General features: G+C 35.7%; 1 protein-coding gene across 1 annotated transcript in view; it reads right to left on the bottom strand.

The window, feature by feature from the left end:
* The window catches only part of NEK10 (NIMA related kinase 10), an 82,789-nt gene that overhangs the window by 18,610 nt on the left and 41,260 nt on the right, over nt 1-22,919 (bottom strand). Inside the window, 5 exon segments of the mRNA XM_058800420.1 lie at nt 516-658; nt 3,745-3,829; nt 13,793-14,024; nt 16,957-17,027; nt 17,432-17,561. Of these exon segments, the coding sequence (XP_058656403.1) occupies nt 516-658; nt 3,745-3,829; nt 13,793-14,024; nt 16,957-17,027; nt 17,432-17,561 (661 nt within the window).

The raw sequence follows: 22,919 nt of genomic DNA on the forward strand, positions 1-22,919 counted from the left end.
TTCTTCACAGACAGTCCATTGCTCAAATGATAGATTTCTTGGTGCAATGATAATTTTCAAGACATTCCCTAAACTTTCTCCTCACAAACCAGAAAACCATATATAGCAGATGTCAGACAATCTTATTCCAAAAACATACCAAACTATCTAGTCATTTTAATAAAGAAGAAATGTCTTCTCAAGTCGCCAAATCTATCAAATAAAACTTGTCTGAATTTTAAAACAAGGCTCATCTCTGTGACTACAGAACTTTCAAGATATAAGGTTGCTGTCTGCAATGTAGCCCAAATCACAAGCTCCAGAAAACAAATTACATTAGTGAATGGGGGTTTATTTCATAATGTGTTGTTGTTATCCTCAAAAGTAAATAGTTAAATTTAGAGTGAAGTAATGACCTAAATTCATGACCTAAGTGATGAGCCAAACCACTTGCTACATAAAACACACTGAGTTCCTATTTTGAGAGTATCCTAGTTCTAGAAATCCTCAATTATTCAACTGGATACGAGCACTACCTGCACAATACTCAAGTCCTGGCACTGTGTAAACCAGTTGCATTTCTCAAAGAAGGATATAGGAGACCCTTTAAGAGTTACATCGCTAGAATATGGTTCAGGCATATCTGTGGTGTCTTCATTACATGGTAACTTTGAATACTCTTACAGGAAAGGAATCCTGAATATCAGTATCTTTGCTTATTGGTCACAAGATATAAAAGTGCAGAGATTCCTCCAAATAGTGGAAGCATAAATGAAATTATGAGGTAAGAGAAAAACTTTTAAACAAGATCCAGTTGCACAGCAGGACTGTGTTTTGAGACTTGCTATTCTCTTGAAAAGGCTCAGCAATTCGGAAAAGAATCTATTGCATGCTACCTCTATATTGCGAGGAAGGTTAGGAGTAATAAAGCCTTAGACCAGGGTTTTCTAATAGCAGGTTTTACAGAGAATTGTCCTTCAATGTATTTAGGACACTGTCCTGGTTGTGATGAAAATGAACACAATTAAGGGAAACAAAAAATATTGTCCAAAAGAGCATCCCCAGACAAAAAGTAAATTTTTCAACTTTCACCCAACTGACACACTGGCTCTACTGGACTACTATGCATTAAGACATATAACATATTTTCCTGCTATTTGGTTTTACCAACAGAAGTGAAGATATGGTTACGCTGTAAACCAAATAAAAGAAAAAATCCTTTAATATGACTAAGTTAAGGTAAAGTTGGGAACCTTGTAATTTTAAACCAAGAAAAAAAGTGCAACTAATAAACTGTTACCATCCCATCATTCTTCACAGTTTTTTGACTCAGTATGTCCCTATCCTCTGTCAATCTTCATAATTTGAAATTATAATTACTTCAGGAAAAGAAAAATGCATCTGTCACTGCTGCCTCTATGTTTCTGAAATGTGCAGAATTTTGTTCCTGTAGGATTAATCATTTCAAGTACCCGGAGCAACTATTCCAGAATCTACACACCCTGAACTTGGCAATGTTGTTAAAGGAGTTGGTCATGTAGAAATACATTGTCCATACCTTCTGTACTAAGAAGAATAATTCTTTTTTTAAAGCATAATTGAAAAACACTGAGTATGCAAAGTCATTAAAAATATTATGACAATATGGGACTATAAAAAAGCTTCCCCCTATTACTGACAAATCCATACCAGTGTCTGTGCTACTGAACAGCTCAGCATACCAAACCATTTTGCAAAATACCACCCTAGTTTCAAATTAGAACGATCACGTTTTCTCTGAGAGTGATGTGATGACAGCATGATTAGACAAATCCTTTTACAATCCTCATCAATATACCTGAAACTAAAACTCTCATTTTCATTTTAGAAATTTCCAATTTAGCTAGATCAAAGTTGGCCACATTTTCCCCTGTAATGCTGACATGCTTGACAAAACCATGGCCGATAATTCAAACTCTGTTACCCACTTATTATTAATGAATGGAACATTTCTCAAGCAATACCCAATTATCCTGAATTTATATTTTTTTAAGTTATCTTTTCTTTACCCCTGAAAAGTAGAAACATTTTCCAGCGTTAATTACAACTGATCTATAACACTGACTTCAACATGAAGTAGAAACTACAGCTGATCTAAGAATGTAATACTGCAGTTATTTTCCTGAAAAAGCAATCCTGAAGTATCTATATAATAATTAGACTCTCTGCCAGGAGAAAAATGGATGACTTCTAGAAATGCTGATTAAAGCTCCTGGGACTGATAAGAACTGAGGGAATCTTTCCACTTAAAATATTTAATTAAAACTATGGCAACATGGCTCGGAACATTCAAATATTAGGAAAAGCTGATATTTTGTTAAAGTCAAAATCTTAACAAAGAAAAATTAGCTACAAGGAAATCATTACCACTAATGCTTTGGGTGTGGTGAGTTACAAACTACAGAAAGGCTTCAAATTTCTGTGCACAATGCTGAGCTAGGCCACAAAGAATTGCATTCCTGTGAGATACACAATGTGTTATTCTTCAGTGTTAACACAGAATACAACTTTGTCCCTGAAGGCTGCTTTTTCTCAAGGGCTTCATTTTATGCAGCCCCTTCCCACAGTTATTCAAGGCTTTCCTGTATCCTGCAACCGTCTCCTGTTACTCTCTTAGCACAAGAATGGGGCCACAAAAAAGTGCTTTCTAAAATTATTATTTTTAAAGAAAATTTTGACAATAATCTCAGGGCTGGCTAGCCACAGGTCCTCCAGCCTTCAGAATGGCAGGCTATCCAGTTACAATTAGCAAATCATTTTAATGGATTTTAAGTAGAATTACCACATCATTATTTGCCCTGCACTAATAGCTTCTGTAATAAGAGCTCATCCCAGCTCCTCAGTATCTGGACCAAAATATGAAATAAAACCTAGCTACCAAATAGGATTACAAACAAATAATGTTATTCTAGGTTTTTTGGAGCCTAGGACATTTGCAGCAATAATATTTTCAAATCTTCAGACAACTACATTCCCTTTACCTTTTAAAAGTACGTCTAAATCATCCCCATATTTTATTAATGGAAACCTTAAATTTTGCTTAACTCTAACACCCATCTCTTTTTTCTCTAGTATAAAATGCACTTGGATTTCACTAATCAGAATCCCACTGCATTTAATAGGTAGGTCATGGTAGCTCACAATCTAGCAAGTAAACTCATAGTGGTTAGTGCTACTGTTTTTTGAGTTGATTTTTTTTTTAATTTTCAAATTGGAAATATAATCCAAAAAACTGTTACTGCACACAACACAGCTGGTGTTTTCCAATTTGATTACCATAAATAACTATAAGCAGAATTAATGCTGTTTGCCACATAATTCTGTTCTAATTAAATCTGCACATTCCTTCAGTTCCATTCAGTCAATTCTTCCAGACAGCTAAAGCTTGCCTCTTTCAACTTTCTTCTTCACACTCTTCCATCTGTTTCGTATCAATATTAGTCATCTTATGTTTAAATTGAAAACCATCTTCCTTCTCAAGAAGCTCAATAATATTCCAGTTTTCATAGTTGCTACTGCAAAATATGGGGACAAACTACACAAAGTCCTGGTGGTACCAAATGTATGAAACTGGACATGGCTGTCACAGAGGCACAGTGATTTTCTTCACTTAGGTAACAGCAGATTGTGAACTTGTGACAAATCATGAAATAGCCTCATATATTCGACTAAACAACTGCTTCACTGTTAGAAAGTTTTGTACATTTCATTCTTGAAGAATCTTACCAACAGCAGACTCTTCCAAATTATTTGAAGTGGAGCTGCTTGAATTGTCCACTATGTCTATCTCATTGTCATTCAGAGAAAATACCTGCACATACAAATGAAAACTAAGAAAAGTTAGCAAAGAAAAGTTAGCAAAGGCTTCATGAGTGAGATAAGGACCGGGAGAAATATTTCAAGGGCAAATCAGGTGCAACTTCTGTAGCAAAATGAAGCTTATTACTAACAGGATCAGAGGAGGATAATGAGAGGTAAAATAAGTCCTTAAAACACAATTCCCTCCCCAGCCTCTCCCTCCTTCCCACCAACAGTGCAAGGAGACAAGGCATGGGGGTTTTGGTCAGTTTAGCACTGGGATTTTCTTCTGCTGCTCTGTGAGAGGAGTCCTTCCCCTGTGAGGTCATCGGGTCCCCTCCCACTGGAAACAGTTCTCCATGAACTTCTCCATCGTGGGGCCACTCTCATGAGCAGCAGCCTTCTGCACCTGCTGCAAACATGAGTCCTTCCCATGCGCACACAGTCCTCCCAAAACTGCTGCAGCATGGGTCTCTCTTCACGGGGTGCAGTTCTCCAAGGACAGGCTGCTCCAGCCTGGAAGCCAGGGCCCTCCCTCTCCATCAGGTCTTCCACTGGATCACAGCCTCCTCCAGGCACCCACCCACTCCTCCACAGGCTGTGGGTGGATCTCTGCATCCCCCATGGATCCCCACGGGCTGTGGGTGGATCTCTGCATTCTCCATGGATCCCCACGGGCTGTGGGTGGATCTCTGCATTCCCCATGGATCCCCATGGGCTGCAGAGGCACAGCTGCTTCACCATGGTCATCACCAGAGCCTGCAGAGGAATTTTGGCTCTGGCACCTGGAGCACCTCCTCCCCTCCCCTCCTTCTCCACTGACCTTGGTGTCTCTATGTTGTTTCCCTCACATATTCTCACCTCCTCCTCTTCTCTGACTGGAAACAAAACCTGTAACTTTATTTTGATTTTCTTTTTAAATATGACATCACAGAGAAGTTACCAGCCTCTCTCGCTGGCCCAGCTTTGGCCAGCATCATGTCCCTCTTCACAGGCATCAGGATTTGCTCTGCTAAACATGGTGGAAGCTTCCAGCAGCTTCCCCACAGGATCCATCTTTGTGACCCCCCCTGCTACCTAAAGCTAGGCTGCACCAAAGCAATACAGATGTGATGCTAGAGAGACATAAAGGTTGAAATGACCAAATGCTGCTAGCATTATCAAAGCAGATCTAAGAAAACCAAAACACTGAATACAAATTATTTGCCTGTAACATTTAAGTGCTGCATCTTGTTTGTTATTTGATGCATATAAAATTCTGCCCCTGCTGCTGTCGATGTTTATCGTTTTTCTGTAATGAATAGAAATCCCCAGTCCCTGCTACTGCTTCTATTTTAATGCAACATATTTTGAAGGAAGACTTTTTATGATCTCCTATTGTTCCAAATCTTCACATATTATTTCTGTTATTTCTGTTGTGTATAAATAAATTCATATTTTTTTTACTCCATCCTGTCAAAGTAAAGCACGATAAAGGTGGACAGGAGATGAATTATATATTTATATCAGATTAAACAAATTAGTATATTTAATATTAAAGTCATTTCAGATGATAACACATTCCTAAAACTTATATTCTTACCGACTCTGCATAAAATTTGTCTTGTATCTAGGACAACAGTCATTCAAAGTTTTTCCCATTAAGTATTTTGCCTTTATTAGAACACAGAGGAGTGAATGCACTAGAAAATTACTCCTCAGAAACTTCACTGTATCCCTGAGCATTACTACATATACTACATATACTGCATATACTACACTGTCTACATAATGATCTTCTTCAACTACCTCCCCATCCTTTGTTCTAGTCCCAAATCTATAACAAGCCAAGAGATGGCTTGTTAAGGTTTTCTCTTTAAATTCAGGTGGAAAAAGGTCATTTTATACTTCCGTACTGGGCTGAGGTTATGTCCAAGATGCCACAATAGACTGCAGTGTAGCACAGCATGAAAATCACTAACGATGACCCTCAAGCTGACTTTAAGAGAGCACTCCAGTCCTGGCACACATGAACACACTTCTTGTGCCCTGAACAGTCAGTGCACAGTTACTGAAGAGAAACAGTCCACCTGCTCCACATGCAGTTTGACAGAGAAGGGTCAAACTGCATGGACATTTCAAACTCAAATCTCCTTTCAACATTTTCAGTATTGAACCTCATACTCAAAAGATTCATTGTTAACAATAACTTGTACATCAGGCGGAGTTGAGGGGGGGAAAAAAAGATCAAAAAGACATCTGATACCAACTGGTGCCAGATCCCACTGTCCCTTAAGAAAGGAAACCTGTTTGAGATGTCTGAATGGAATTCCATAGACCTCAGCCTGAAAATAATGGACAAACCTACTAGAGAAACTCTTAAAATATCAGTGGAACACATCCTAAAGTGTTAAAGCAGTTATGCAAACTGTAAAGCTATAACCTGTCCCGAAAAAAAATCTGGCCCATTGACAAAGCACTTGAACACAGAAAACTATAGTATTTCATTACTAATCTGAGATTAATAAATAAATTTGCTGTGATATATTTTACTCCACCTAGAAAATAGCTAATATTTTTTAAAAGGGATATTATGTACTGCTTTTTCTCTTTTTAGTAAGACACTGGCTGATTTAGAAGAAAAAAGTACCCTGGCTAGAAGAGAATGGAAGGAAAATTCAATGTCACTTTTGCTCACTATAGCAGAGGGACCAAAATGGCCTACATAAGGATATAAGGTTATAAATAACATAATTTTTTTGTAAGTGCATGGAGTAAAGTGTACTCCAACACATTGAAACAATCACTTTCATATGCCTTGAAGTCTCAGAGAGGCTTCTTTCAGATAAGGAGAAAGACAGATGCTTATCTGTCTATGAAACTGGAATATTCAAAATATCCCAAACATTAAAAAAGGAATTCAGTTGATACTTATTCATTTGAACTATGCTCATAACTACACTTGATTCTAGAGTCCAGTATTTTACAAATTTCTCTGGAGGCTCCATCAGTTAATACAGTGTATTTTCACATTTTCCTTATAAACTAGTGCCTCAGTTTCCCAATTCATCAGATTAATTTTTGAAACAAATTCTGCCTTCTTGTATAAAGAACACAGCTGAAAAGGAAAGCTAAGGAGAAAGTCGCCCACAAAAAAGTGTTCAAATTATGAACCAATTAACATTTTTTTTCCAGCATTTATCTACCATTATTACTGAGCAAAAGCATCTCTGTAAATTTGTGTCCCAGCCATGAGGAAAACTTCTGTATTCATTCAGATCCTGTATACTTGCCCTATCTCTTCATTGGTAACTATCAACACTAAAATTGAGATATACTTTGTTTTTGCAAAAGTGAAACCTGAATTGCTGCTTTTGACTTCCAACAAGAATCTAAAAGCTCTTAGAAAAAGAAAGGAAAATGTAGGTTGAAATAAAATAAAGATACTGATCTTTTATTTAGCTCTGTTTTGTTATACTGCTGTCCAGAATAATTAACTTTTCTGTCCTCATGAAATATAGAGCTCTCTAGTGGCATTTGCAAAGAGCATTTAATTAATCTTCTTTATTAGAGACATTTACAATCACAGCATTATGCTAGTCAATTGAATTTCTATTAAAAAAAGAAAAACAAAAACAAGAACAAATTACAACCTATTTCCACTGGCAAACTACCAATAAAAAAAGTAATATATAACATGAAATTGACAGGGGAAAAACCAAGCTAAACCAATATATCTTTTTCAGTAAGATGGTAACAGCTCCTGTGCATTAGAAACAAGAAGTAGATATTACATATGTGGGTTTTAGCAAGGTTTTTGACAATGTTTTTCATAATGTCCTAGAATAAAGCTAGGAAGTGTGAGCTAGACAAAATCACAACCAGTTGATTCAGTTGGCTGAATAATTGACCATAAAACTGTACTCAACCTGGTAACTTCTCTGAGTGTTTGCTAAACTGAAAATGGGTAGTGAGCACAATTTATCAGGCTCCTTTTTGACCTTGTTCCAAAAGCACTGAATGCTGTCACTGAATTACAGTGACAATCTGCATAATGGATAGGCAGAGTGCCTATTAGAAGTGCCTGGACTGTGATCCATTCATATTGTGTATCACACTGCAGCACATACATCACACACAGAGCTGTGCCAATCAAAGTGACAGCTAGTGTCAAAGGAACTTTGAGAAACTGGACAAACTAAAAGAACTGATGTAGTTTAAGTAGGGAAAATGCAAAGTTCTGAGAGCAAGAAGAAACAACCATACAACTGCACAGACTAGAGAAGGACTGGTGACAGAAGCTCTGCAGTAAAAGACATGGGGAGTTCACTGGATCAGAAACTGATTATACTACAATACCATACTGTTCTGAAAAGGTAGACATCATACTGGGATATATAAAAAGAGACTAATTCTGAAAATTTTGTATTCTTTCTACTTTGTACCAAGAAGATTCTCAGTTGGAGTAATTAGGTCCAATTTTGATCACTACACTTAAAATCATGACAATCTTACTTCTTAAGTCATGTTCTGTAGACTTCTGATTATTCTCATTTCTTTCCTTCTCTTTCTCCACTTTTTTTATTATTCAGCTCAAATAAAATTAAAAAAAAAAAAAAAAAAAAAAAAAAAAAAAAAAAAAAACCAACCTGGGGGGATACAACATAAGAGAAAAACCATATATAACTTTTACTTACTTCCACTGTGAGGAGGAAATTTTCAGTAATTAAGTGTTAAACTATTGCATCTATCTGGGATCCTGCAGAGAGAAATATGGGTTCATATTTCACTGTGTAACAGGTTTGAATGCACATAGCAAAGAGCTTTTGGGGATATTCTGGACTCAGTGCTATCAGAGTCCTTATATGACACTTTAGATTGGGTCTGAAAATTCCAAGCGTCATATACATCCCATAGGTGCGCAGGCATAAGTCAATCTAATGTCTCCTGGAAACCAGACGTACATGAAGTCTAAACCCTTTCAAGCAAAGGTCAAAATTTTCTGCAAGCAACCGACTAAATGCAGATTTTATCTTCATATAAAAAAAAAATACCTTATCAGGCATATGACTGTTGACTGTAAAGACAGTATTTGCATTTCTGCTGTTTCCAAACTGTTTCTATAACATGACATTTTTAAGACTGACTGGTCAAATACCTGTCAGGAGTGACAGGTAACTCTAAGGCTTGGAAATGGACAAGATAATCTTTGACAACTCTTCCTCCCTTACATTCTGCAATTCTATTAAAAAGCTTTGATGCACTAACAAATTAAACATTCAGCAATTATAAAAAAATTATACCTTCAAAACAGTTCCCGTATTGTCGCTTTATTCTCCAAAGTTAAATAGTATCAATTTTAAAAGGTTCCTTTCTTTTAATCACACCAACATTTTTAAAATTTAGGCATAAGTTCTAGTACCTGCTCCTTAATTAGCAGAACAGAATGGTGTTACAATGGAGTGAAAGGTGGAAGAATTAGAAAACAATTTGTGGAAGTCTTCATGACATTCCTGAGTCCTCGCTCATTTCCAAAGGTTTATGTATGCAGCAGTGTATGGTCATGATCATCCACATTTTTATTTTATAAAAATTTAACAAGTTTCAGTGATAATTTTAACAAAAATATTTTAATCTTCTATATTGACCATATTTCTGAAAAATTAATAACCTGCTGCCTGCCAAGTGTTTTAAACTCAAGTATACTCATTGCTTTAACAAACACCAAAACAACTGCTGCACACACACACGGTTTTAAGAAAGAACTCTCTTGTGCACTGAATGGCACAAAATCTATTTCTAAACACAAAGGAAATTAAAATGAACATTAATCCAATCTTTATGTCTTTTTCTGAGTTAACAAAAAAACTTGATTAATTCAAATTGAATTGCTAATTAAGTACTACTTTGTAATGCATGTGGTGATGCTTAGAAACTGACACGATTATTAGCACAACAATTGCCAGCAGAGCAGAACTGAATTTAGACATGGGGAAAAATGACTGGGTGAAAAAACAGTTAAATTATGTTGTGTTTCTTTGTCCATCATATTGCTATGATCCTCAAAAATACAAAATACAATCAACTCATAATCATCTAGATGTGGAGTATGAAGGTTTATGTCAGAGATAAAGGTCAGGAAACTGCATCAGCTATTTCAGGTTCGGTCAGGTTCTTTAGTTTAAATTTAGTCATTTACATATAGTTTGAAAACAGCTACACTTCTTCATTTACTATTTTCAGCCAACAAAGAGTTGAGGAGCCTCTGCAGGAGAGATAGTCAGGCTTCCTAGCATGGGCTGTAGCCAAGCTGCCTGCAGGAAGAATAATCAGAGTGTGTTTTCTGCAAGCACCAACCTAGTCCAGTAGCATGGCACCTTGATACCTACAGACCTAGCCTGGGAGGGCCAGTGCTGACCTGCAGCTAAAAATCCTATCTAGATGAAAGATGCCTCACTGTGGTCTATATACCAGATTGCTGGGTTAGGCAAAGACCAGTCCAAGTGTGAAAACAGGAAAATGCAGAGAGCAGCCTTGCTAATTGGCATTCTCATGCATTTGAACACTAGGACAAAGCACTCAGCTAAGGGCAGCCTAAATGAACCTGCTCAAACCAAGCACAGTTAATCAATTCTGACTCCCTATTAGCCCCAACTAACATGGAATGGGGAGACACTCCATAGATCAGACTACACTCAGAAAAATATATTGGACCTATTTTTCCCATTATCTAAGTATCATCGTCCCCCATTACTCTAAGCAACTGGGAACTCGTTCTGAGTACACGGATTTGCATATATGAATTTAAAATGAAATGGGTATTCTAGTAACATTATTGATACAAAAATTAAAATAAGCTTAAATTCCCAAAGAATACAGAAAAGCATAGAGAAAGAACATGACAGAATATATGTGCCTTATACACAGATCAGAACTACAGAAACCGAGAAAAGGAAGTTGTTCTGACCATCCAGGTAGTCTACCATGTCTGCCCATTTTTAATATATTCTCAGAGTAGCAGAAGGTATAAAAGGTTCATATTTCTAGCTGATGGACTCCAATTATAAAACTTACACTTTCCTCTACCACATTCAAAAGACAGGACTGAACAGAATATTCATCATTCTATATTGTTTTAGGTATATGTATATTTTACATTTAAAAATGTGGCAATGAGAGAAAAGTTGAAAACCTGTTAGGATATATACAGTAAATGAAACAATAATGGATGATGCCCATGTAATGAAATGCATGTTTCCAAAGTAATAAAAATGACTTATTTTCACTGTTTTCTAAACAGACAAAATCCATTTTTCAAATCTTTATACTTCAAAAAGCAATCAAATAATTTTTTGGCTATACACTTATCTCTTCAAAGGAAAATATTAGAAAGACAATTCATTAGTTAGATCAACTACGGTTTTGAGACTTATCCTTGCCTTGGAACACAGAAAATTCAAATTTGCTACTGTAAGGTCACTGTTTGGTGACCTTACACAAACTACCTTTTTCCTTTCCACCTCTTCCTGCCCAGAGCATGAAAATATAATATTGATCAACTTGAAATGAAAGTTGCAACATGAATTATTAATGTTAACGAGAAAGAATTATTGCCATTATTCTTACTTGTTTGGGTCTTCTGTACCATGTGTTATGTCAGCAACCTTAACCTTTCAGAACTGAACACACAAGCTCTATCAAACACCTGTCACCCCTATATCTGTTTCTGCTCTAACATAAACAGTTTCTGTGGAAAACTAGGAAATATAAGAATTTGTGTCGAGAGCTGATGACGATTCTTTTTACTGGGATTATTTTCAAGCATGGATTTTATGCTTTCCTTACCACACAAGGTAACTAATGGGCTGACCTGCCTTTCAACTGCCTATTTTCCAGCTACCAAACTGTAGTTTTAAACTACTTATAAAACAAATTCCATTCTGGCTCCAAAATATCTCTGTTCTTTAGTTCCATATACAAGGACAGAGAGTACAGTCCTAATTTCAGAAACATTCACAATATAACAAAACTGGGATGAAAAAGGAGGCCAAAAGTATATTACAGTAGAGAAAGCATATAAGCTAGCTGGCTTCAACAAAACATTGAACTACATGGCAGAAACACCAAATTCTCTGACACCATGGAAAAATGACAAATTACTTGGGTGTGGACTTGCTGGGGCCTTGACTAAGATAAATTAGGCTGTCTGCATCTCACAGAGCTTTTATTTTAGGAGCAGCTGCTTGAAATTCTTCCAAGCACTTTTAGTCAGAACATTGCTTTTTTTTTTTTTCAAAAGGCAAACTTTTCAGGAATAATTATTCTCTTTATTAGAAACCCTTCAACTTTATAAAGTTTTCCTAAATACCAGGAAGAAAGAAACAACATGGCTCCTTCCGTTTCTAAGCCCTGTAACATATCTCTGAAATCTGAAAGATCCTAGCCTGATTTATTCTTGTTTATAACAATTTGCAACATCAGGTCTCATTACTAAGCCATATTCCCCTCCATTTCTTCAGTGTTCTGGGTCTTTGTCAGAATCTCTTGTTCTTTTAATATGCATAAAAAATATCAATTGGAACTAGAACTTCAGAGTTTTCTCCTTGAGAAAACTGGCCATTATTGCCTAAAACACACAGGCAGTTTTGTAGATAGGTATATTTTCCAAGTATTTATACAAAACATAAGTATTCTAACTTCTATGTAAAACCATCCATTCTACCATATATCACAAATATCCAGAGAGGGCATTCTTTTCTCAAAGACACAATAACTGCATCAAAATCCCAAATCTAGCATCTTTACATCTATAGCACATCTTTTTGCAAATTTCATCACAATTATGCAAGAGAATGACTATATCAAGATACAAAAGATAATGGCACACAACAAGCTTCCAAATCTGTAGGTTAAGAAAAATTAAATGAAAAACACATGGGAAAAGTTGCTTATAGTATCTTAACTTACAAATCCTACTCTGTATCTTCCTTTCAAGCCAATATCTCTTACATTTTAAAAGGCAGTGGTTTGTTACAGTTTGCTGGCAGGTTTTGGCATTCTTTTTTATTGAAAAAAATGGTGTAATATAAATAATGATCTTAGACTGATAGGTCAAAAAACTCCTGAAAAAAATATTAACCATTGATACAAGTTACTTATTTTTGGAAGGTGAAAACTAGAATGTTTGGTACCAAGTGTTCTAGAAAACCATTTTCCTACACAGAGGTTCTTTGTACAAGCTACTGAGCCCTGACAAAAGGAATCTAAGAGATGCAATATCTGAACAGACATGAGTGGCTGTGTAAATTATAACTTTATACTGGAATTATTATAACAATTTTCAAAGAGCAATTTTGCTACGCAAAAATATTTTCCTTGTATTTTTTAAATTAATTCTCTGAGATTATATATGGTAGGTAAACTACAGATGTTTCTCATGAAGGATGCTTAAAACACAGCCTGAAGCAAATGGAAGAACTGTGAGTATTTCTGCAGAACTGTATCAGACAGTTAGAAAACATGAACAAATACCTTATCAGCATCACTAGTCTGTATTTTGCAATCTGTAATTAAAAATTTTATTCTTGTAGGTTCCATTTCCTAGGTGTCATCATTTATGAATCATACACAAGATTATCAACTTGTTCCACCCTAATCAAGCGTATATTCTCCTACTCACGAATCACTCACAAATGTGCCATAATAATTAAATGTTATCAGATAGTATCAAAACTTGGAGGCAAGAACCTCCATAACAATGCCATTTTCCAACACAGAATGACATTGGGTTTTAAGATACTGTCATTTTTCCTGCATAAGAATGTCCAAAAAAAAATTAATGAATACCTTGTTAAAAATAAATTAAAGAGCCTGCATGGAAAAATGTTACAGAAGGATGTGCCTATTAATTTTGATTCATTTTCTGCTTTGCTGCACCTTATTTTCTCAGATATGGCAAATAACAATAACAAAAAATAAAGCTAATACATGTACTTACTTGTGATAAAATGGGAAGTTGATGGTGATAAGTTACTGCATTTCAATTGGCCTCCATGAAGTACCACTGGGTTTGTCTCCTCTCCCAATCCAGTTTCTTCTCCAGCATGAGATGAGAGGTGGATAAAAATTCCAGATATTTCATCATCACATGAGGCACAAGTGAGGTGATTTCTAACATGTCTGGACGTGCCTCTGCATCAGGAGTCAAGCAGCCACAGGAAGAACATTCTCTATTTACTTGTTTCTTTTCCACCAATGAATTCCTGCCCTGGTATTTATGGAGTAATGCCAGCCAGCATGCTGCCTGGGACAGTTTGAGGCTGGGCAGCTTTGGTGCTGCCACACCAGAGCACAGCCTCCAGCATCAGCTGGAACAATTATCCTTGACACTGACCCAACAGAACTGCTGCTGGGAACTGTGGCTGTGCACTCCCAGACACACTCAGGAGTGCCTGGGGCCTTCTCCTGGGATGGGGGAGATGGAGTCAACCTTGAGGGATTGGGTCAGTACTATTTAATGTCTTTATTAATGACCTAGATCATGGGAGAGAGTGCATTTTGCAGCAGTTTGTGAGCAATGAATTGCAGGGATACATGGGCAGCTGTCAGAGGGACCTGGACCACCTGTTCTCAGATCTGATTGCTACCTGCAATGGGAAGACCTGGCCAGATCCTTCTCAGGGATGCACAGTGTTAGAGCAAGAGGCAAGAGACATAAGTTAAACCACAGGGAAGTCTGGATAGATCCAAAACTTGTTATTATTATTATTACTATTACTTTTAATCACAAAGGCAGACAAACACTACAGAGGGGCCCAGAGAAGTTGTGGAATCTCCATCCTTCAATACAAAACTGACATAGACAAAACCCTGAGCAGTGAGCAACCAGATCTAATTGTATCTGCATTGAGCAGGATGGACTACACTCTTCCAGGGGTCCCTTCCAATCTAAAATACTTTAACAGATCTATGTTAAAGGTACCCCCAGTAATGGTAATAATATATTATTAGGTCTATTTTTAAATCCCCAAAATATTTTCTGCAGTGTATGCAGTGTAGGACAGGAAAGCTGCTGGGGACAGTCGTGCATATACTAAAAAGTGTCTTAAATCTGTTAACTCCAATGAATCTGGTCATGTACTATGATTTCCTTGCATAGGACCATTAATCTGCTAACACAAACATATAACCCAACACTCTTCTTCAAAGAAAATGTCATAGAATGACTTATGATTTCTAAAGCAGTTCTTTCTAAGTAAAATACAACTGACATGCACAGTAGTACTTTTGAAAATGCTTTACAGTGCTTGAACTTCCTGATTTGAATATTTTTGTTTAAATTTTCTTAAATGTGTTGATTAATTTCACTAATTTTCATAATTTAAAAAATATTTTTAGTTTAAATTTTTTATTTCTTTGAAAGAGGTGCAAGTTTTCACCCTTAAAAAATACTTGGGGTTGGGGTTTCCTTTTGATTTTTTATTTTAATTCACTGAAACTGGACAAAAGTTCCAAGACCAAAGGGAGCTAGAAGAGATTTTTAATAAGTCCTGCATCCATTTCCATGCATAATAATTCCTGTAATTATTTACAGGAAAAATTATTTATGACTAAAAAATATTTATGACTAAACATCAAGTAGGTTGATGTTCAACTCTGAAGGAATTTGTTGGCTATGATTCCAGAACAGAATCCATATACTTTGGAATTTGATGGCTATGATTACAGAATAGAATCCACAGCCATACATTCTTTAGTAGCTTAAAGCAATAAAACTATTTTAATTGCCTGTTTTAATAACAATACTAAAGAATAGTAATGATAACACTAAATGAAAATTTACAGTTACAACAAGAAGCTTTCGATATTTCTTCAAATCATTATCAAGAAATTATTTTTTTACTGCCAACATTAGTCTTTGAAATGTGTTGTTTTAGTCATTTGAAAATAACATCTTTTCTGCTAATGTTTTCTCATCTATATAACTAAAATCTCATTATTACTGCTTTTCTTTAGTGTTTTCATTCTTTCTAAATAGCTCTAAATGCTCACAAAGCATAAGCAAAAACCTAAACATAACAAATGATTTAAGACTTAACCCATAGTAAGAGATATTATTAAAAACAATAGCCCCCAAAAATTAACAATAACAAAAAAAAAACCACTTAATGCCTCCCACTGTTAGTAAAATACCTAGAAAAATTCTTGTGTAAAGATTTTAATATTTTCATTAAAATTCATTTCAGAATCTCTTCAACTTAAATGTTAGTTCTATTACTCCTGTACTCTCCATTGTTGTCCTTTATCCACAAGGTCTTTAAGCAACAGAAACCTTTCTGTACACTAAAACATACTATAAAAACCTTAGTTTATAACATACTATAAAAACCTTAGCTTATAACCTTACACAAATGTTCTTTGTAATGTGCTTTTTAGAGACAGAATTGAATATCTGAATGAAAAAGTATAAGCATTTTTGTACTAAGTAGGTTTTTTTTTTCTAAATGGAAAAATCAAGGGAGCAAACTAAATCTTTAATTCACTCCATACTTTGCCTTACACATTACATTATCTCCAGGAAAATATAAACGTAGCTAGGAAATTTGTGATGAGTGAGTGTAGCAAGTACAGGCTCATCTTTTCCTACATTGCTTCATTACCTCTGCTGCTGTGCTAACAGAATTATAAGGTAATGAAAGACATATTTCTATCAGTCAAATAAACAGAAAAAATTATGAATATGATCATACAGTAATCTGTAAATAACATCTTCTGATGGGGTTATTTCCTTGACCACAACCTGCATTTGAAAATTACTCAGATTCTGGATTTTTATTGGGAAAAAAATCATGTGCAGAGAATTAAGTACAGCACTGATACCGTTAAATGTAAATTTCAGTGAATATAAAGTCTATACTGGCTGAATGAATGCCCTGATTATACTGGTATGAATTTTCCAGTTGCATGTGTGCAGCTATATTTTATATGTTATTATTGGTCTAAGGAGATAGCTCTGTTTTTCTTTAAATCCAAAGATATTTCCTATTCAGAGACAAATACTGGCAGTTGCTTAAGTCTGCAAACTGTCACATTATCTCTGCTGGAAGCATACAAAACAAAAACATCTTTACAGCAGGATGTCGAAATAAAATGAGTAATTACCTCTTAATGGTAAATGAGACTTTTTCAGAGTACAGTCCTTCTGGCACAGGTTCATACACAGCCCCTACTGTCTGAAAAATAAAAAAAAATCTACAGTTTGTTGAAGAAAAATACTCCAGTATTTATTTCAGCATCCAATATGATAAGTGTTGTCCCTTTAAACCACCTGATGAGCATTACATCACCAGCTCTAACTTGCAGAACAACTTAGATGCAGACTGTCTCTTTCAGTCAGGTATCCACATTAGTGTACTTACTGTAGGTTAAAGTGCTACAATATTGAACATTTATTAGCAATTTTTGCAATTAGAATGGTAAGATAGCAATTCATACAATGATAAACACTTGTGCTTGTTCACAAGCCACACACATTAGAGCTGAGAGCAGTTTATCAATAAACTTAAATATAAATTCTCTTGGATCATGACAAAACATGCAGAAATAACTGGGAGGTTGATCTGGAAAATGTGGATACCTCAGTTGCCAAGGAGGGCACATGGGTGCTGTAAACTGGTGGGCCCAGAGTGGCCATCTGTTCAAGGATGCATCCTGCAGCCCAGACATCAGCCTTCTCTCCACACAGCTCACCCTTTACAACTTCAGGACTAGGGAGAAAGCAATGCAAGCCACAAGTGTTTTATTAATTCCCCTAGAAGTGGGCTTATTTTCTTTAAAAACAAAAACAACAACAACAAAACAACAACAACAAAAAAAAAAAAACACAACAAAAAAACACCCAACTCACCCAATATTTAGTTACTCACTACAACATAATTACACACACAATTACATTCAAAAGGTTGTATATGTGTCATTTACCAGCCAAATTCTTTAAGGGGAAGTACAGTAAATAGATTTTCAAATTCTGCTGCACTTTTTCTCACAACACTAGGGGTTTACATTTTGTTCACTTGTCCTTTCCACTCACACTGTCTTTGGACATACCGGACATGAACTACAGCATTTAGAACAAGTTTACAATGATGACATTTCAGTAAAACAGAACAGATAAGTATGGCACCTCATCTGATAATCCAGACATCAGAAAGATTTGATACAACTCCTGTATTTAGAATGATAGTGGATATAGTTTTGCTATTAATGTAAGTAAATGAACTTGACTCATTGTATTATTTTCATCCTCTTAAAACTACTGTAATGCATTCCTTGTGAGGATGCAACATGCACACTCAGCAGGCAGCCAAATGACAATACAAAAAACATTGTAAAGATACATTTAAAGAAAATGGAAGAAGACAGTAACTTCAATTTTGATGCAGTACAAAACAGCATTTACTTCCTTTGTTTAATTTCCTCAGTGCTTTTTATGAACCTGGATGATAACAATTTACACTAGTCAGTGTATTCTGATGTTGGAGTTCAAGTCTTAGCACCAAGTAAAGATCATATCATAGAATGAGTTTGGTTTTTTTCATTCAGAGATATAGAAAAATACTCTAATCTGTAAAATCAACTTGAAAACCAACTTGTTTACTTTTTCCCTTCAGATTAGAATTTGGAGCCACTTTTTCTTCATAATTATAGTACTGATATCTTTGGTAAAATGTCTTATTTTGATGTTCAGAGGTACTGTGTAAATTCAATTAGTGATGCTAGAGGATATCCTGCTGCTATATACAAAATGCAGATTTTTAAAATATATGGGATGAGGTCCCTAGACAAAAGATAAGATTAATTACGTGAACTTTACAATAGAAAGTCAGAAGAGAGGTCACAGTGCAGGGAAGTGAGAGGGACTGACAGGGTCACACTCTTCTGATAAAATTATCAAGCAAGATACAGATTATGGGGTCAAATCTAATAAGCAATTTTCTTTGAATCTTGCTGCTGCTGTTACATAACTACAGAGTGGGTACTGAATATTGTTGTAGGACATACTGGTATTTCTGTGATCACACTGCCTGTGACACTAGTTCATTAGATGTCTTTGTGAAAATTTCCTTTCTGTGTATTAAAAGTGTCTACTAGCAAACATTAATACTGCAACTTATCATATAGATGGTGAGCTCAATAAGGCAAAGCACCTATCTTAGTAAAGTTCTAAGAATGCTCCTGATCAGAAGAAAATATCTGAATTGAATTTTAGTCTTTTGTTCTAAGGATAATTTTCATCCACAGAGAGATCAAGTTAAAAAATATTATTTTACATTACTAAATTATATTAAAATACCAAACTGAGATTATTCAAGCCAAATTTATGTAACTATGCAGAAAGCTGTGCAGCAGCCACAGAAAGAATAAGCTGAATACAATTGAGAGAGAAACAAAGGCAACCATGACCTAGCCTACAGCATCTTGATTCCTGAAGATTTGTCCAGGGAAAATTCTTGCCTGATGTCCAGAGCAAACAGCAGCCCACCAGCTGGTGACTTGGAAAAATCATACTATGATTTGGAAATCATAGAAAGAATACAGTGCTGACAGGGTTATAGTTTTAGCATAGTTTCACACAAATGCACAGTAGCTGAAAGTTAATGAAGTCATTTGTTCTGTTTATTCATGTTGAAAGATTTGTTGTTCTAAATGCTCATCTAATTCCTCTTTTTTTTTTTTTTAATCAAAGGGACTTGTAGCAAAATAGTGTTTCTTTTCTTCCAGAACTAATGTCTTAGTCAGAAACCTCAGATATTGAGAACATTAGGATGACCAATACCTTAAAAAATACTGTCTCCTGCTTAAGAAGTACTTTAAATTACTGAAGCAATGTTTATTTAAGGTGACCATGAAAGTTTTACAGAGAATATAAATCCCTTATTTATATGATGCTATGCTTTTGTAGTTCATTAGTTCTGTAATTTAGATTTTTAAATAGGATTTTCAAATATTATTTATTTACTTTTCTGGGGATGTAGTAAAACCCATCACCATGTTTTACAGGCTTGCCTCACCATCTGCTAGTTAGAAATGTGGGTGGGGTACAGTAGTTGTTGATTAGCAAAACAGTTCTGCAGCCAATTTGCATGTTTTGGATCCCCAGTGGCAGGGATGCCAAGCAGAGAAAGTACCCAGTTCTTGTTCCTGTACACTGCCACCCACCAACAGGAGCATGGTGGGAGTACATATGGTTTGCCTAACTCAGATGACAAATGTGTATAAACTGTCACTGCCTGGTCAAGACCAGAAAGAGTATGTGGAACCAGTTTTACTCACAAACACTGAGAATTTAAGCATTAGTATGACTTTTTTATAATTATTATTTGTAAAGGCAGTACTCATCCTTTAACTTTTAGCTGAAGATAACTCAGTTGACTGAAATCAGACAGCAGTACTAGTTAAATTTTTAGCAAACAGAAGCCTACATCATAAAATGCATTCAAAACAGAATACAGAAAGGGGGAGACCCTAAGAGATTATAAAGATTTTAATTTCCATTGCTCCAGGGGCTGAGCTTACTGCCACTAAGCAGCAGTGCTGATGCTATTAGCCACAGCTACTAGAAGTGGCAGCATGTAATTCTTACAGCTAACGTATTCAAGATAACAGCTTTAAGATACTTTTCATCTAAGATATTTTTCATCTAATAGCTCTAGATAATTTTCATCTAAGTTTGCAAATCACTGGTGATTTCCAACTTACATATTCAATCTGAAAAAGCTTACTCCAGCATCATTATATTAAATATAAGGGAGTCCTTCACTAAACAAATGTCCATTGCAAATGCAAGACTAAATTCTTTTAAATGAAAGACAGAATTATATCCCCAGAATAACCATGCAAATTCTCAGCATCCTTTACCAGACAATTTTATAATTTTTTCTCAGAAAGGTCAACATACTACCACTGCTTTTATTCTTAATAATAGAATCATCCATGACCATGGCATCAAAATGAGCCACTGCTTAATCCAAATAGTTGTTTTTCCTTCTGAACTCCTTTTTACAAAATTAAGAAGCTATTCTAAATACAGAAGAGGTTTCCCATACTACACCGCATTTATAATTAGGAGGTTTTTTAAAAAAGAAACAATAATAAACAAATCTTGTCAGTACAGTGCTACTTGTAAAACATCAAACACATCAGCATATTTAACCAAATAACCTCTACATGGCCTTGGAGGTAGTTTTGCCATCAAGCTTTCATTTATAATTTTGCTTACTGATGTTATTTTACCATTATTTTTCTTTAATAACACTTTTAAGAGAGATTTAAACAGACTGTATCTGAGTCTGCTACATTTGCCCTACCACACAGCTATATGAAAGATGACTATCCTCACTAGATTAGCTCGTGTCCACATTAGTTATTAGTGGGCAGAAGTGCCAAAATTAAAAAAGAAGTCCTGAATTTGGAGAGGAAGGAAAAGAGGAGATGAGGGAACGATGTTTCCAAAACAGCATTAATTTTCTAGAGCCTTTGAAACTTCTAAAGAATGTTATTAATACTTTCAGGCTGACTTTACATGGGACACAGCCAGTGAAGATTTCCCGAGCTGCGCAGAACTTCAAAGAGCCACTCATGACTTATCTTGGTGCAGTGTTCACTGGTGCTTCCAACGCCAGTGTGTAGGAACACATTGGTATGTGGCATCCCACAGTAGGAGGAGCACTTTTAAATGAGACTTGGTTTCAACTGGACAGTTAGGAATGAATGAAAACAGCAGTGATCCTTCAAGACTGACTCTCAGAGAAGGTGGTGGTTATAATGAAAGGCTAAACAAAGAATCATCTGCCAGTACTGAGGATTTTAACAATGACAGTTATTGCTTTTAACATAACTCCAGTTCATTACTTAAACTTTGATGGAGAATTCCAGCAGTAGGTATTAGCTATACAAACACTCATGCCTAGAAACCCTAACTATTTCAGGAAACAATCCATGCTGAAAATAGCTGGAAATTTGCAAAAAATCCAATATGCTTATCCCATTCTCCCTTACCTAAGGATATTGATTTTTTTCCCACTGTTGGAGACAGGGCAGTAGGACAGACAGTAGGCAAGCTTGCCAAACTGATCGATGGGGTTTTTTTGCTTCCTTTGGTCCCAAATGCTGAAAGAGTCTCTGCAGCTTCTACTAAGTTCAGGTAAGGCGGTATCCTTGTTAAAATACCTATATAATAATACTCACTTGCAATGGATAGCCTTACTACTTACTGGCAGGACTCACCAAAGCAAAGCAGAGAAAAGGATTTTCACAATCTTCGTACCTATGACTGCAACAATTAAAATGAATACTATAAAAATGAAACCTGCTGCTCCCTGGCCCAGATAAATGGGGATTTATCCTGCAGTGCCTTGGAAATCTTCAGAGGTAAAGACTACACAACCTTTCATTTCCATATTTTACTGTTACAAGTAAGAAAAAAATATTTGCATATATCAAGTTAGAATCTCTTTCAATTCATGTCTATTTTCTCAGAAAAGATCCAAGACCATGAATTGCAGTGCAACGAATGAGAAAATGTTTTGGTTTGGACACCATTTCTAGGTTTTTACAAACCCATCTTCATTTTGCCAAACTACTGCAGGGTAATATGTGAGTATTTGGAGACCACTGCAAAAATACCCTTACATTTACTCTAAAATCAGTTCTCTGAGTCACAGAAAGAGAGAGGAATAAGGAAGAGTGAAAAAAAAAAATTAAAAATAAAAAATAAAAATAAAAAAAAAAGAAACGCCACCACCAGCACAATCCCAAAATGAAAAATAGAAAAGCAGTTGCTGCATGTCACAATTTTTCTCTGGATAGTTTGCTGCAAGCTACAGATACACATTCATTACCATAGCTTCATAATTACCACTAAAACCAATGGAAGAAGAAACACGAGCCACAAAACTGACAGTTTGAATAAAGAGGTCCTTTGAATAATGCTGAAAGCTATTTGCATTTCTCACCCACATAAAGAATTCAACACAAGCCTTTTGGGGATATTCTGTCTATCCCTTGAGTGATGAAGCAGGAACAGGATTTTCAATCACTAGTTAAAATTTTACCTTCACAGTTTT

This window comes from Ammospiza caudacuta, chromosome 1 (genome assembly GCF_027887145.1).
Source record: "Ammospiza caudacuta isolate bAmmCau1 chromosome 1, bAmmCau1.pri, whole genome shotgun sequence".
Lineage (NCBI taxonomy): Eukaryota > Metazoa > Chordata > Aves > Passeriformes > Passerellidae > Ammospiza > Ammospiza caudacuta.